Raw genomic sequence first — 18,248 nt, 5'->3', positions numbered from 1 at the left:
CTATATTGTGCAGAAGCTGTTTAGTGTGGTGAGATCCCATTTGCTATTTCAGCTTTTGTTTCCTGTGTTTTTAGGATCTAACAACACGCACAAAAAGCCTTACCCATTCTGATGTCTTAGGGCATCTCCCCTATGTTTTCTTCTAACAGTTTTAAAGTGTCAGGTCTCACATTTAGGTCTTCAATCTATTTGGAGTTGATTCTTGTATATGGTGAGAGATGATAGGGTTCTAGTTTTATTCTTCTGCATTGTGGATACCCAGTTTTCCTAGCACCATTTACTGAAAAAGACTCCTTTCTCCAATGTATGTTCTTAGCTCCTTTGACAAAAATAAGTTGGCTGTAGATACATGTGTTTACTTCTAGGGCCTCTATTCTGTTCCATTTATCTAGTCTTTTTATGCCAATACCCTGCTGAATAATTATTTTAGCTTTGTAATATATTTTTTTTAAGTCAGGAAATTTCAGGACCCTCTGCTTGTTCTTTTTTTCATGGTAATTTTTGCTATGTGGGGTCTCTTGTGCTCCTACCCAAATTTCAGTAATTTAGTTTTTTTGTAATTCTATGAAAATGCCATTTCGACTTTTAAAGGGATTGAATTGAATCTGTAAATCGTTTTTGGTAGTATGGACATTTTCACTATATTGATTCTTCCAATCCTTGTCCATGGAATGTGTTTCCTTTTCTTATGTCATATGTTACATTTATTCCTAGATTTTTCTTTATTTTTTGTTTTTTAGCCAACTGGATAGGACTGCTTTCTTGATTTCGTTTTCAAATAGTTTGTTATTAGTTTATAACAATGCCACTGGTTGTTGTATATTGACTTTGTATTATGCAGCTTTATTGAATTCACTTATTAGCTCTATAGTTTTTTGGTGGATCCTTCAGGATTTTGTATATATAAGGTGGTACCATCTGTGAAAACAATGTGACTTCCTCCTTTCCCATTTGGATACTACCTCAATTTTTCCTCTTGTCTAATTTCTCTGGCTGCGACTTGAAATACTGTGTTGAAATAAAGTTGTGGGGCCGGTGTCATGGCTCACTTGGGTAATCCAACAGAAACCAATAAAGAGCTGGAGTAGCCATCTTAATATCAGGCAAAATTACCTTTAACACAAAAACAGTTAAGAGAGACAAAGAGGGGCACTATATAATGATAAAGGGATCAATTCAACAGGAAGATATAACTATTATAAATGTATATGCCTAATTACAGGGCACCAGTGTATTTAAAAGATATGTTACAGAACTTAAAGGGAGATTTAGCCTCCAATACAATAGTATTGGGGGATTTCAATACTCCACTTTCAGAAATAGACAGATCAACCAGGCAGAAGATCAACAAAGAAACAGCAGCTTTATTCGACACTATAGCCCAAATGCATCTAACAGATATCTACAGATCTTTTCATCCTACACTTAAAGAATACACATGGATCTTACTCTAGGATTGACCACATACTAGGCCATAAAGCAAGTCTCAGCAGATTCAAAAGAACTGAAATCATACCATGCAGCTTCTCAGACCACAGTGGAATGAAGCTAAAAAATTAGCAACTCAGGATCCCTAGAGCAAATGCAAACACATGGAGGCTGAACAACATAGTCCTGAATGAACACTGGGTCATGGAAGAAATCAAAAGATAAATCAAAAACTTTCTGGAAGCAAATGAAGATAACAACACAACATATTAAAACTTATGGTATACAGCAAAAGCAGTGTTAAGAGGAAAGTTTATAGCAATAGGTGCCTACATCAAGAAATTGGAAAGGCACCAAACAAATGAGCTATCAATGCATCTCCAGGATCTAGAAAAACTACAGCAAACCAGACCCAAAACTAGTAGGAGAAGAGAAATAATTAAAATTAGAGAAGAAATCCACAGAATTGAATAAAAAAAAATCACAAAATATCAGCAAAATGAAGAGCTGGCTTTTTTTGAAAAAATAAACAAAATTGATACCCCATTGGCCCAACTAACTAAAAAAAGAAAAGACCCAAATCAATAAAATCAGAGATGAAAAAGGGAATGTAATAAAAGACACCACAGAAATAAAAAGAATCATCAGAAATTACTACAAGGACTTGCATGCCAGCAAACAGGGAAATCTATCAGAAATGGATAGATTCCTGGACACATGCAACCTACCTAAATTGAACCAGGAAGACATAGAAAACCTAAGCAGACACATAACTGAGACAGAAATTGAAACAGTAATAAATTCCCTCCCAACCAAGAAAAGCCCAGGACCGGATGGATTCACTGCTGAATTCTACCAGACGTTTAAAGAACTAACTCCAATTCTTCTCAAACTATTCAGAGCAATTGAAAAAGAGGGAATCCTCCCAAATTCTTTCTATGAAGCCAACATCACCTTAATTCCTAAACCTGAAAAAGATGCAGCATTGAAAGAGAATTTCCCTGATAAACATAGATGCAAAAACCCTCAATAAAATTCTGGCCAATAGAATGCAACAACACATCAGAAAGATCATCCACCCAACCAAGTAGGATTTATCATTGGTATGCAGGGATAGTTCAACTTTTGGAAATCAATCAGTGTGATAAACCGCATTAACAAACTGCAGAAGAAAAACCATATAATTATCTCAGTATATGCAGAGAAAGCATTTGGTAAAATAGAACAACCTTTCATGATGAAAACTCTAAGCAAATTGGTATAGAAGGAACATTCCTCAATACAGTCAAAGCAATTTATGAAAAACCAATGGCTAGCATCCTATTGAAGGGGGAAAAGTTGGAAGCATTTCCACTGAGATCTGGTACCAGACAGGGATGCCCACTCTCACCACTGCTATTCAATAGAGTTCTGGAAGTTTTGGCCAGAGGTATTAGGCAAGAAAAAGAAATTAAAGGGATACAAATTGGGAATGAAGAAGTCACACTACCCCTCTTTGCAGATGATGTGATTCTTTATTTAGGGGATCCAAAGAACTCTACTAAGAGACTATTGGAACTCATAGAAGAGTTTGGCAAAGTAGCAGGATATAAAATCAATGCACAAAAATCAACAGCCTTTGTATACACAGGCAATGCCACGGCTGAGGAAGAACTTCTAAGATCAATCACATACTCAATAGCTACAAAAACAATCAAATACCTTGGAATAAACTTAACCAAGGATGTCAAAGATCTCTACAATGAGGATTACAAAATCTTAAAGAAATAAAAGAGGATACCAAAAAATGGAAAAATCTTCCATGCTCATGGATTGGAATTGGAAGCATCAGTATCATCAAAATGTCCATTCTCCCAAAAGCAATTTATAAATTTAACATGATACCAATCAAAATACCGAAGACATTCTTCTCAGATGTGGAAAAAATGATGCTGAAATTCATATAGAGGCACAGGAGACCTCGAATAGCTAAAGCAATCTTGTACAACAAAAACAAAGCCAGAGGTATCACAATACCAGATTTCAGGACATACTGCAGTGCAATTATAATCAAAACAGCATGGTTCTGGTACAGAAACAGATGGATACACCAATGGAACAGAATAGAAACACCAGAAATCAATCCAAACATTTACAGCCAACTTATATTTGATCAGGGATCTAAAACCAGTTCCCGGAACAAGGACAGTCTATTCAACAAATGGTACTGGGAAACTGGAATGAAGCAAGCCCCTACCTTACACCTTACAGAAAAATCCACTCAACATGTATTAAAGATGTAAGCCTATGACCCGACACCATCAATTTATTAGAGAACATCAGAGAAACCCTGCAAGATATAGGCACAGGCAAAGATTTCTTGCAAAAGACCCCAGAGGCACAGGCATTCAAAGCCAAAATTAACAATTGGAATTGCATCAAATTGAGAAGTTTCTATACTGCAAAAGAAACAGCTAAGTGAAGAGGCAACCAACAGAATGGGAAAAAATATTTGCAAATTATGCAACAGATAAAGGATTAATAACCAGAACCTACAAAGAGATCACAAAACTCCACCACAACCAAACAAACAACCTACTTAAGATATGGGCCAAGGACCTCAATAGACATTTTTCAAAAGAAGAAATCCAAATGGCCACCAGCACATGAAAAAATGTTCAAGATCACTAGCCATCAGGGAAATGCAAATCAAAACCACAATGAGGTTTTACCTCACCCTGGTTAGAATGGGGTGAATACAGAATGAGAATACAGAAATCAGCTAACAACAGATGCTGTTGAGGATGTGGGGGAAAAGGGACACTAACCCACTGTTGTGGGAATGCAAACTGGTAAAGCCACTATGGAAGTCAGTCTGGAGATTCCTCAGAAACCTGAATATAACCCTACCATACAACCCAGCCATCTCACTCCTTGGAATTTACCCAAAGGAAATTAAATTGGCAAACAAAAAGCTGTCTGCACCTCAATCTTTATTGTAGCTCAATTCACAATAGCTAAGACCTGGAATCAACCTAAATGCCCATCAACAGTAGACTAGATAAAGAAATTATGGGACATGTACTCTATAGAATACTATACAGCAGTCAAAAACAGTGAAATCTGGTCATTTGCAACAAAATGGAGGAATCTGGAAAACATCATGCTGAGTGAAATAAGCCAGTCCCAAAGGGACAAATATCTTATGTTCTCTCTGATACGTTACAACTAACTGAGCACTTAAAAGGAAACCTGTTGAAGTGAAATGGACACTATGAGAAACAATGACTTGATCAGCCCTTGTCCTGACTGTCAAGGAACAACTTCAATGTTTAACTAAAAGGCCGGTGCTGTGGCTTAACAGGCTAATCCTCCGCCTTGCAGTGCCGGCACACCGGGTTCTAGTCCCAGTTAGGGAGCCGGATTCTATCCCGGTTGCCCCTCTTCCAGGCCAGCTCTCTGCTATGGCCCGGGAAGGCAGTGGAGGATGACCCAAGTGCTTGGGCCCTGCACCCGCGTGGGAGACCAGGAGAAGCACCTGGCTCCTGGCTCCGGATCAGTGGGATGAGCCGGCCGCAGCGGCCATTGGAGGGTGAACCAATGGCAAAAAGGAAGACCTTTCTCTCTGTCTCTCTCTCTCACTATCCACTCTGCCTGTCCAAAAAAAAAAAAAAAAAAAAACCTGAAAAATGATCCCTGTTAAATATAAGAGTGAGAATAAGAGAGGGAGGAGATGTACAGTTCTGCACATGCTCACTCGGACTTACCCCTAATGGTAGAGCTAGAAATGTGCCAGGGGATTCCAATTCAGTCCTATCAAAGTGGCACGTACCAATGCCATTTTACTTGTTAAAGTGATCAGTTTAAGTTCATAATTTATCAAAAAGATAGGATTAAATGTCAGAGGGATTACAAAAATAAGACCAGTGTCTGCAAATAATTCATCGAATTAAAAAGGAGAGAATGATCCTACATGGGAAGCAGGATACACAGCAGGAGACAAAAGCACTAAACAGCACTCTGGCCTCAGAATCAGCCCTTAAGGCATTCAGATCTGGCTAAAAAGCCCATTGAGAGTTTTGCAGGCATGGAAAGCCAAGACATTGTGGCAAAAAAAATAAATAAATAAATAAAAAATAGATGACCTAAATGAAAGATTTCTGTGAGTGAGATCCCAGCCAAAGAATGGACCATCAAAGAAAGCAGTACCTTTCTCTGAAGGGAAGAGAGAACTTCCACTTTGAATATGGCCTTGTCTAAATAATATTGGAGTTAGTGAACTCAAGAGGCTTCCATAGCCTTGGAAGCTCATGACAAGAGCCTCAGGTGATTACTGACGTCATAAATAAGTGTGTCAATTGTTAAATCAACAAAGGGAGTCACTGTGCACTGGCTCTCCACGTAGGACCTCTGTCCTTAATGTGTTGTACTATTCAAATTAACGGTAAAATTACTGCCCAAACAGTACTCTATACTTTGTGTGTCTTTGTGGATGCAAACTGTTGAAATCTTTACTTAGTTTATACTAAGTTGATCTTCTGTATATAAAGATAATTGAAAATGAATCATGTTGAAGAATGGGTTGGGAGAGGGAGTGGGAGTTGGGATGTTTCGGGTAGGAGGGAGGTTATGGGGAGAAAAGCGGCTATAATTCAAAAGTTGTACTTTGGAAATTTATATTTATTAAATAAAAGTTGAAAAGAAAAAAGTCTATAACTCTACCTGTCAAATAAATAAATAAAAATAAATAATTGGTGAAAGTGGGCAACTTTATCTTGTTTCAGATCTTAGAAATCCATCATCAGCTATTCCCCATTCAATATGATGGTAGCCATTGTTTTGTGATATGTCTTTGTTATGTTGAGTTACATTGGTACATTTCCTCTTGCCTAATTTGTTAAAGCTTTTTTTTTAATCATGTAGTTATGGTAAATTTTATAAAATGTCTTTTCTGCATCCATTGAGATTGATCATATGACTTTTTATCCTTCATTCCAGAATGTGTTCTGTCATGTTTATTATTTTGCATATTTCAAAACATTCTTGGATTCCTAGGATAAATCCTACTTGATCATGTTTTTTAATGTGCTATAAATTCAGTTTGCTAGTATTTTATTGAGGACTTTCACATCATTGTTCATCAAGGATATTGCACTGTAGCTTCCTTGTTTTGTTGTGTTCTTATCTGGTTTTGGTATCAGAGTAAAGCTGAGCTCATACAATGTGTTTAAAGGAATTCCTTCCACTTCTACTTCTTGGAATACTTTCACTAAGAATGTGTGTTAATTCTTTAGATGTTTGGAAGATTTCCACAGTAAAGCCATCCAATCCTGGCCCTTTCTTTGATGGGAGGCTCTTTATTACTGGTTATCACTTTTGCTTGTAGGTTTGTCTAGATATTCTGTTTCTTCTGATTCATTCTTGGTAATCTGTCTATGCTCAAGAGTCTCTCTATTCCTTCTAGGTTATCAAGTTGGTTGCCATATGATTTGTTCCTAGTAATCTGTAACAGTTCCTTGTCTTTCTGTGGTATCAGTCATAATGTCTCTATATGTCTTAACTAACAACAAAACACCTGCCACAGCATGACTTTCTTCATAGTCACTTCACAGAGGGATATTATATCTATGATATTTGTTTAAACAAATTGTAGATCTTAGCCTTGTGCCAATGGCTTTTTTAAAAAATTTATTTATTTATTTATTTGACAGGCAGAGTGGACAGTGAGAGAGAGACAGACAGAGAGAAAGGTCTTCCTTTGCTGTTGGTTCACCCTCCAATGGCGCACCGCGATGATCCCAAGGCAGGAGCCAGGTACTTCTCCTGGTCTCCCATGGGGTGCAGGGCCCAAGCACCTGGGCCATCCTCCACTGTACTCCCGGACCATAGCAGAGAGCTGGACTGGAAGAGGGGCAACCGGGACAGAATCCGGCGCCCCGACCTGGACTAGAACCCGTTGTGCCGGCACCGCTAGGTGGAGGATTAGCCTGTTGAGCCACGGCGCTGGCCCCCTATTTAAAAGGCAGAGTTACAGAGAGATAGAGAGCAAGCTTCCATGTGCTGATTCACTCCCTAAATGACTGCAATGGCTGGAGCTGGTTCAGTCTGAAGCCAGGAGCTTCTTCAGGTCTCATGTGGGAAGCAGAGGCCCGAGTACTTGGCTGTCCTCTACTGCTACCCCAGGCACATTAGCAGGGAGCTGGATTGGAACTGGAGCAGCCAGGACCTGAACTGGCACCCATATGGGATGTTGGAGTTATAGGTGGCAGCTTTACCCACCGTGCCACAACGCTGGCCCCAACCAATGGCTTTTTATGTGTGAAACTTTTTTTTGTAATGGTATTTTCTTTCCCAGGTATAATAACAAATTAAGTAGAAGATTACTATAATAATATAAAAATAGATATGCCCATTAAAATGATAAAAGCAATGAGAATAGGCTAGATTAAATAATACTACCTGCCTTGTTATACCTAAACTGTATGCTGTGCTGCATGCACAAAAATTTTATACCAGGAATTATTAGACCAATGGACAAATAAGAGCATATATAGATCATTAGTTGAAAGTATTATTTCTGTTTGAAATGTTAACTGCATTATGAATATGAAAGAGAATATTCCTTTTCCTTAGAAATAAAGATGTAATTATATACATGATTCAGAAATGAAAATTATTTCAGAGAAATAGCACAAATGATCAAATGGGGTAAAATGTTAGCAATAGGCAAGTCTGGTTAAAGGCTAGGTGATTGTTCCTTGTACTATTTCTATTTTTGCAACTTTAAATATAAATTATTTTCTAGTAATAAGTTTTTTAAAAAAATACAGGAAAGTGAGACATGAAATTTAATAAAGCTTATTTCCTTTAGGACAGAGCAGATTTCTTTTGGACTTGAAGTTGGACTCTCAGAAAGTGTTTTTATCATGTTCTCATAATATAAAATGCATATATATATACGTGTATATATAGCACTTATGCTTAGTACAGAGATCACAGTCCCTGATTAAGTTCTTGATTTCTATGCACATACATGTAAAATATTACTGCTTATTTATATTCAAGCACATGATTATGGTATTATGAATTAGGTAAATGTTTATTGATTCATGGTCAAAATATTCATGGAAAATATGAAACCAGTTGAAAGAAAGAAAAAAGAAAGGAATCGGGAACTATAAATTATATTTTACCTAAGTATTTTGTTATTGGAGTGAAAATTAAGGGCAGACACTTAATAAAGTTCTTCTAATTTGTTTCATTTTTAATGAAACCAAGATACTATTAGAACCAGTTTATAAATCACTTTTTTGTATTTAATTCTTTCTGACTTGACCAGCTGTCTTTTATTTACCTTTTTTTTAACTATGATACATATTTATCTTCTTGGAAAACGTTTTTCTTTCCAACCAGAATTTTGTCGCTCTCAACCTCTTTGATTCTCAGTGTAAAATAGATAATCTAATCACAGTTCTCTGTATTTTTCATTATTAGTTCAATGATTTTATTTACTGTTCTCCTCTAAGGGTTTCTTATCACAAATAATATTATTTGTGAGAATTATAAGTAATTAAATAGTGAAGCTAAATAATAGAAATTTTTCCCTTGCCATGCCTTTTCACTTTTCCTTACTGAGGCCAGCTTCCAGTGGCTTTATTTTCATCCCTCTCAGCCTAATTTTTTTCTTTTTGAATACATTATTGGAGACTTGATAGGCTTATTATACCTCTCTTTTAATATATAAACCTGCAGCCGGCGCCACGGCTCACTAGGCTAATCCTCCGCCTGGGCGCCGGCACACCAGGTTCTAGTCCCGGTCAGGGCACCGGATTCTGTCCCAGTTGTGCCTCTTCCAGGCCAGCTCTCTGCTGTGGCCCGGGAGTGCAGTGGAGGATGGCCCAGGTGCTTGGGCCCTGCACCCACGTGGGAGACCAGGAGAAGCACCTGGCTTCAGATCAGCAGGGTGTGCTGTCTCTCCTGGCTTCGGATCAGCACGGTACGCCGGCCGCAGCGCGCTAGCCACTGCAGCCATTGGAGGGTGAACCAACGGCAAAGGAAGACCTTTCTCTCTGTCTCTCTCTCTCACTGTCCACTCTGCCTGTCAAAAATTAAAATATATATATATATATATAAACTTGTATAATAAAGAATATTTCTTTATTTATAATACTTTTATTTCTTTCCAAATCATCTACATCTGTGTTAAATGATATAGTAAGCCATACCAAGTAAATCAGTCATTAAAGAAATACAAAATCATCCCCCAAATTAAAAAGCTATATGGCTAGTCCATTGTGCATGTCTCCATAAATAGGTTTAGCTCTGGTATATGTGTACACCTCTTCAGGTAGCACAGTCAGTAGATAGAAGGGAGCACTAGAGCAGCTGACTCCAGGTTCCACAGTAACTGCACCCCTGGAGATGTTTCCAAAAACAGTGTGCAACTTTGTAAAAGCAGTCAGTTGAAAAGGACATCTGTATTCCCATCATTTGTTTTTTGTTTTTTTTTTTTTAATTCTTAAAAATTTACTGGTGATTTGTTAGAAGCCAGACTACTGAGAGGTTTATAATTCTTGAAGTTCATGCTGAATAAAGGACACTTAGAGTATACATAAAAATAAGAGTCTTACATTTAAAATAGGCCATATACTAGTGGGTTATTTTATTTTTTCTCCTGTGGTAGCAATAATAATTATGTAAATAAATCAAAAGTCACATTTTTAAAAATTGATGATTCTAGCATTAAAGCCTGGAACGATATCTGTTTCCAACTCTGATAAATATTTAACCACAGAAAAGCATGCGGTTTTAATCAAGACTCAGTCCAGATAAGAGGTAGCAAGAACCAGAGTTATTTTAACTATAAAGCCATGTGTCAAATTCTTCAGTTTTATTCGTACTGATGCAGACTTTGAACATAGAGGGCATTTAATCGGTCATATAATAATACTTGATTTTGTGGCTCTTAATGGACTCTTGAAGTTTCCTTTGGCAGATGGAGATGGACACATGGATCACTTACTTCCAGGCTGTGAAGATGAAAATTGCCAGAAAAGCGCCATTTACTTAGCACGATCTGGAACAAAGCAGGTACATCAGCTGGGTTTTCAATGTGAAGTCACACACTTGAAAAAGCATTCCAGCGCTAGAAAGATACCTGAAGCATCACAGTAGATAGAAACTCAGAATTAAGGTACTGACTTCCTCATTTTCATTTATGTTTTTAAAAGATTTTATTCATTTATTTGAGAGGTAGATTTACAGACAATGAAAGGGAGAGACAAAGAGAAAGGTCTTCCTTCCATTGGTTCACTCCCTCAATGGCTGCAGCTGCCGGAGCTGCGCAGATCCAAAGCCAGGAGCCAGATGCTTTTTCCTGGTCTCCCACATGGGTGCAGGGACCCAAGCTTTTGGGCCATCTTCCACTGTTTTCCAAGGCCATAGCAGAGAGCTGGATCGGAAGAGGAGCATCCGGGAATAGAACCGGCTCCCATATGGGATGCCGGTGCCCCAGGCGGAGGCTTAACCTACTGCACCACAGCACTGACCCCCCTCATTTTAATTTAATGAAGCACATTTAAATCTATTTATTAGCATTTATTGAGGGAAAATTCACTGTTATTATCAGTTCTGATAGGGCTGGCGTTGTGGCACAATAGGCTAAGCCGCTGTCCCAACCCATATGGGTGCTGGATCACCCACCCTTCTGATCACCTCCCCACTTCTGATATGTCTCCCTGGTAATGTGTCTGGGAAAGCAGCAAAAGACAGCCCAAGTGCTTGGACCCCAGCAACCCACCTGGGAGACCCACATGAATTTCTGGATTCCTGACTTCAACCTAGGCCAACCCCAGCCGTTGTGGCCATTTCGGGAATGAATCAGTAGATGGAAGATATCTCTCTCTCTCTCTCTCTCTCTCTGCAACTCTGCACTTTAAATAGATAAATAAATCTTTTTTTAAAAAAAAAATCAGTTTTGATAGAAAAGATCCTTTCTGGGTCCTATAATTAAATGATCTGAACTGTTAGCATTTTATGTGCCAGAATATGGTAAAGCATACTGTACCAAATAAAGAATTGTATAGAAAAACATCAGACCTGTTTTCAAAACTATTCTTGTTCTGGTTGATAGGGTTCAGGTTTGAGAGACAGAGAGTGAGTTCTTACCACAACAGGTTTACTCTCCAAATGCCCACAATGGCCAGGACTGGACTGAGCTAGGAACTCAATCCAGATCTGCCACACTGGTTGCAGGAATTACTTGAGCCATTACTGCTGCCTCCCATGGTCTGCATTAGCAAGAAGGTAGAGTCTGGAGCTAGCGATGAAAATCAAACTCAGGCACCCCAGTGTGAGTTGCAGGCATCTTAACTGCTTGAACAAATGCCCACCTCACTAACTGTGCATTTATTTCTGTTATTTAGATCTCCTTCATTCTCTCATGGTGACCTTTTACCTGTAGCTTGATAGTCACACTAGAGGATTAATAAAGGAATGATATGATAGTAGTAGAATAAATCAGTTTTGTTTTCTTTTTGAGGAGTAATAAATGATAGAATAACATGTTGACTTTTATAGCCCTTATGGATAAGGAACATCGCATTTTATACTCAAGCAGTAAAAGAAAAAAGATCTTTATGTAGTCAGCATTCTAAAAGTATTTAACTATTAAAACCTTAAGTTTATCATCTTGAACATTTTTAAAGTGTAAATCACTTAAAAGTAATACCTCATTGTTTGTTCATAGATACAAGTAAACATAGTAATTATAGCCTGTTGAAGAAGTGAAGACTGCTGGGGCCGATGCTATGGCATAGCAGTTAAAGCTGCCACCTGCAGTGGTGGCATCCCATATGGGCTTCAGTTCTAGTCCCGGCTGCTCTTCTTCCAATCCAGCTTCTGACTAACGACCTGGGAAAACAACAGAGGATGGCCCAAGTGCTTGGTCCCCTGCACCCTAAAGGGAGAACTGAAAGAAGCTCCTGGCTCCTGGCTTTGGATTGGCCCAGCTCTGGCCATTATGGCTATTTGGGGAATGAACCAGCCAATAGATCTTGCTATGTCTCTTTCTATTACTCTGCCCTTCAAATAAATAAGTAAATCTTAAAAAAAAAAAAAAAAAAGTGCCAACTACTGTAAGAATATTTTCAACTTGGGGTCAGTGTTTTGGCACAGCAGGTTAAGCCTCCACTTGCCGTGCTGGCATTCCATATCAGAGGGTACATCTGCTTCTGATCCAGGCTCCTGTTAGTACACCTGGAAAGGCAATAGAAGATGATCTCAGTATTCAGGCCCCTGGCATCCTTGTTGGGAAGTTAAGATGGAGTTCCTGGCTCCTACCTTCAGCCCGGCCCAGACTTGGTGGTTACAGCCATTTAGGAAATGAGCCATTGGATGGAATATTTCTATCACTCTCATTCTCTCTCTCTTTCTCACTCTGCCTTTCAAATAAATAAATAAATAAATAAATAAATCTTTTTGGGAAAAAAAAAACAACAGTATTTTAAACTTACCCAGTCATCTCCCTAGAAAAGTAAATGCCAAAGTTCTGCAGTTTCTCATGAATATCACATTATCACATTAAAAAAAATTTCCAGTGCTGGCACCAGCATCCCACGTGAGTGCTAGTTCAAGTAACAGCTCCTCTAATTCCAATTCGGCTCCCTACTGATTGCCTGGGAAAGCAGCAGGAGATGGCGCAAGTCCTTGGCCCATGTACCCACAAGGGAGACCCAGAAGAAGCTCCTGGCTCCTAGCTTCGGCCTAACCTAGCCCTTGCCTTTGCAGCCATTTGGGGAGTGAACCAGCAGATGGAAGATCTTTCTCTGTGTCTCTCGTCTCTATATATAAACTCATGTTTTCAAATAAATAAATGTTTAAGAAAACAAAGAAAAAGAAAAATACCTTTTAGGCCTTAATACATTTACCCTAATATGAATACTTTATCCATTGTGGTTTATCCTCATTGGTAAACTGTCATCATCTTCAGAAATTTATAATAATTACATTTTGTGAAATTTCCCATTTTCTGCCAAAACAAAACCAACAATTTTTTCCAAATTCCAATGATTAGTATTGAAGCATTTTGATAATATATATAACAGTAGTTTTTAGAAGAAGATTTATTCCTTTATTTGAAAGAGTTACAGAAAACGAGAGATAGAAAAAGTGATCTTCCAACATGGGTTGTCAGCTTGCAGGTGGCAGTTTTTTCTGCTATGCCACAATACTGGCCCCAGTAATTTATTTATTTTGCTGGAAGAAAGAATGAAAACTTATTAAAGTTACAGACCAGAGTTTTAAAACTCATTTTTAATAAGCATGTCTTTGTCATTTTCATTTACTGTGGAAAGTTATACTTTCTTTGGACAACTTATGAAATGTTGGAAATATTTTGTTTACTAGTCCTTCTTTTAAGAAGCCATTTATTTTCTAAAGATATTTGTTTACTTAAAAGTCAGAGTTACAGAGAGAGAGAGTAAGAGAGAAAGAGCGAAAGAGAGCTCTTCCACCTGCTGATCTACTCCCCTGGAGCCAGGAACTTCATCCATGTCTCCCACATGGGTGTCAGGGACCCAAACACTTGGGTCATCTTCCACTGCTTTCCCAGTCCACTAGCAGAGAGCTGGATTGGAGTGGAGCAGCCGAGACTCAAACCAGCACCCACGTGGGTTGCCAGTGTCAAAGATGGCGTCTTTACCTGTTATGCCACAGTGTTGGCCCCAGAAGCCATTTTTTATTGTACTTCTGCTTGCAGCTATATAAATAAGTCACCTGCTTAGAGGGGAAAGAAAGAAAATGTACAGTTAGGTTTGACTTTCTGCCATTTCAAGTCAGCTGTGCCTGCTTCTGTTGAGACATCCCCAGGTCATGTGCTACATCTGTACTGTCAGCTAATTATTGGCAATTCTATAATTTTAATGGCATGATTTTTGCTCCTCAGGTTTTTAGTTTGGGTTACGTTATTTAAAAAAAAAAAAGATTTATCTAACAGAATTGAAGGGGATTTCCAGAAGCTCATTTTGAACACAGTCTATTCCCTCTGTTATAATCAGTATAGAAATACAAAAATTTAAAAATGCAGCTTCTAGCTCTCTTAGTGACAGAGCTCATCCTGCTTGGCTGAGAAATACCTGTTAATAGCAGACAGAGCTTGTCAATATTGTTCGGAAATTCTCAGAAACTTCTTGGCTCAAGAGTCTTGAATAAAATCACAAATGTGTATAAGTGGACTTCAGAGAGTTTGTGAGAAAATGAGATTAAAAGATAAAAATATAAACTTTATATTTAAATATAAGCACCATCAAGTTCAGTGATTTGTTTAAGCAATCATAAGCAATTCCTAAAGAATTAAGGTTCCTGGAAATTTAATTATGACAATTGCAGTCTTTTTTGATTAGTACTTTAAGACAAATGAGTGTCTTTTAAGCATGTTTTAAGGTTAGGAAACAAAAAGAAGTCAGAATTAGTCAAATCAGGACTGTGAGGTGTTTTCCCTTGAAAAAACTCACAAAATTGCCCTTGTTTCATGAGAGGAATTAAGAGGAGCATTTTTTAGTGAAGAGAGACTCTGGTGAGGCTTTCCCAAGCAATTTTGTGCTGAAACTGTGACTAACTTTATAAAATGAGTCTCCTAATATGCAGATTGCAATATTCTATGAACCTCTAGAATGTCAACGAGCCAGATGCTGTAATGTCCAAAAAACTGTTTCCATGACATGTACCTTTGACCAGTCTGACTTTGCTTTCCCTAAACCACTTTTACTTCTTGCTGGTCATTGCTTTCATTGTGCTTTGTCTTCAGAATTGTACTGGTAACACCATGTTGCATCCCATCCTAGTTCTGTAAAATTCAAAAAAAAAAAAAAAAAAGAAAAATGCTTCAGTGGCCAGGCATTTGGCCTAACAGTTAAGATACAAATTAAGACATTCCTGGCTCATATTGGAGAGCCTGAGTTCACTGTTCACCCTGGAGCTCTTGAATCAAGCTTCCTGCAAACACAGTCCCTAGGAGGTAATAGTGATGGCTCAAGTAATTGGGCTTCTTGCCAGCCAAAAAGAACACCTGGATTGAGTTTCCAGCTGCAGGCTATGGCCTAGCCTACCCCACATGTTGTGCACATTTGGGGACTGACCTAGCTGATGGAATCTGTCTGTCTCTTTCTGCCTCTCAAATAAACAGAAATTGTTTTTCAAAGATTTATTTATTTATTTGAAAGGCAGCATTTCAGCGAGAGAGATAGAGGAAAACACAGAGCAAGATCTTGTATCCACTGGTTCACTCCCCAAATGGCTGCAGCAGCCAGAGCTGGGCCAGCCAGGAGCTTCTTCTGGATCTGCCATGTGGGTGCAGGGACTCAAACAATTGGGCCATCCTCTGCTGCTTCCCCAGGTGCATTAGCAGGAAGCTGGAACAGAAGTGGAGCAGCCAGAACATGAATCAGCACCTATATGGGATTCAGACTCTGCAACAGAAGCTTTACCCATATGCCACAGTGCTAAAATAATTAACATGTCTATGGTGTTGGCTACTGTTTCTGCTGTTAATTGTCAGTCCACCTATGGCAGCAACAAAATTAATGTTTTCCTCCCAAATTAAATATAGTCAGTCTGCTTCTGCAGGCTTCATCTTCAACACTGTCTCTTCTCTTCTTAGACTGAGTTTTCCATTTGTGACTGCTGCTTTCTTTGAAGCAATGTCACCCTTAACTTGCGTAAAGCAGCAGTGATTTCACCACTCTTCCACCCCAGCTTCTCTCTAAATTTGATGTTTATTCTTTTTCTTTTAAACATTGATTTATTTATTTGAAAGTCAGAGGGAGAGACTGAGAAAAATAGAGCTTACATCTGCTGGTTCACTCTCTAGATGGCCTCAACAGCCAGGACTGAGCTATACCAAAACCAAGAGACAGGAACTTCCTTCAGGTCTCCCACATGGGTCATGGGTGGCAGGGACCCAAGTACTTCAGCCATCTTCCACTGTTTTCCCAAGCCATCAGCAGGGAGCTGAGTCAGAAGTGGAGCTGCCAGGACACAGTCCAGTGCCCATATGGGATGCTGGCATCACATGCAACAGCTTTGCCACGCCACAGCATCATCTGCCTGATGTTTATTCTTAACTATAATTTTATCGGAGCTCCATGTTGCTGATAGGGGCTTTTTTCAACCTGGTATCTTATCGTTAGTGCCTCAAGCTAGAATCTGTTCAGGCATGTTATAGCAACTTAGTACAAGTTTATTTGGGTGCAAAAATTTTGAAATCCGTGCATAGTTTTCATAATATGTATCTTCCATGGACTTTTGGAAGATTCTTCATATAAAGGTGAACCAAGGAGACCTTCATGTTCGTTTTTCTTAAGTCGGTCCTTCTGAAAGGCCATCACTATTAGATAATATTACCAGTTGCACGAATTTTTTAAAATACTCATTTGAGGTTGTAATTCCACTCAACAGGAATTTTAAGTTGAACAATTCAACTAGATGCATATTAGTATCAGTTCAGTCCCAAATTCCTATGGTTTAAAAAATAAATAAATTTTCTAAAGGCTATGTGCCAGTTCAAGCAAAGATGACTAGTGATAAACTCTAAGGAAAAACTACTTTTTTTATTTATTAAACTTTTATTTAATGAATATAAATTTCCAAAGTACAGCTTATGGGTTACAATGGCTTCTCCCCTCCCATAACTTCCCTCCTGCCCGCAACCCTCCCCTTTCCCGCTCCCTCTCCCCTTCCATTCACATCAAGATTCATTAAATTGCAATACTCCACCATACTGCTCAGATAAGGAAGTGAAATGATGCTTATCTTGAGACATTTTAATCGATTCTTTCTTCAGCAAATTGTGAATGTGTTTTCAAAAATTACTGTGAAGTCTAATATTTTTCTCTTTATCCACAGTGGGTTCCAGTCCTACAGAATTTCAGCAATAAGGGCACACTCTGGGGCTTTGTGCCATTTGTGAGTGAAAAGCGACTGACAGAAATATCAATGCCAATTACCCTTCATATTGGAGATTACAACATGGATGGCTATCCAGATGCTCTGGCTATACTAAAGAATACATCTGGAAGGTATGGGAATTCAATCAACTGATAAACATTTGTGAAATATCTTCACTGAGTTACAGTCCCTTAAGGAAGAAACTTCATGAGCTCAGTTCCTATTTCTTTGTTTGATCCCTGAACTTCTCCCAGTTGCATAGAGTACTTTGTCTTTTTCAGATGCATCATTGTAAGACAAAAATAATTATCTAATCAAAATTAAAAAGTTAATTTTCATTCAACAGAACTTAATCTTTAAAAGATCCAGAATTTTTCTAAACAACTGACTCAAATTTTCAGACTAAAGGCAATGGTGGTTAAAAGCTGGTCCCAGGGGCCAGCGCCATGGCACAGTAGGTTAATCCTCCACCTGCAGCACCAGCATCCCATATGGGCGCCAGTTCTGGTCCCGGCTGCTCCTCTTCTGATCCAGCTCTCTGCCATGGCCTTGGAAAGCAGTGGAAGATGGCCCAAGTCCTTGGGCCCCTGCACCCACATGAGAGACCTAGAAGAAGCTCCTGGCTCCTGGCTTCGGATCTGCACAGCTCTGGCCATTGCAGCCGTTTGAGGAGTGAACCAATGGAAGGAAGACCTTTCCTTCTGTCTCTTCTCACTGTCTGTGGCTCTGCCTCTCAATTAAATAAATAAAATCTTAAAAAAAAAAAAAAAAAAAAAAAAGCTAGCCCCAAGCTTCAGTTTCAGTCTCAATCCAGCCATGTACCATCTGGGTGACTCTGGACAGATGACCTAAACTCCTCCTCTATAAACTGAAAGTAATAGTTGTACCTCCATAATGGA

At 38.7% G+C, this 18,248-nt stretch overlaps 1 protein-coding gene across 1 annotated transcript in view; it reads left to right on the top strand.

Moving 5' to 3' along the window:
- ITFG1 (integrin alpha FG-GAP repeat containing 1) overlaps nucleotides 1-18,248 on the top strand; it is a 267,258-nt gene that overhangs the window by 122,435 nt on the left and 126,575 nt on the right. Inside the window, exons 9-10 of the mRNA XM_062177430.1 lie at nucleotides 10,403-10,497; nucleotides 17,308-17,480. Of these exons, the coding sequence (XP_062033414.1) occupies nucleotides 10,403-10,497; nucleotides 17,308-17,480 (268 nt within the window). The remainder of the gene's footprint in view (nucleotides 1-10,402; nucleotides 10,498-17,307; nucleotides 17,481-18,248) is intronic.

This window comes from Lepus europaeus, chromosome 19, assembly GCF_033115175.1.
Source record: "Lepus europaeus isolate LE1 chromosome 19, mLepTim1.pri, whole genome shotgun sequence".
Lineage (NCBI taxonomy): Eukaryota > Metazoa > Chordata > Mammalia > Lagomorpha > Leporidae > Lepus > Lepus europaeus.
This window is presented reverse-complemented; position numbering and strand designations above follow the sequence as displayed.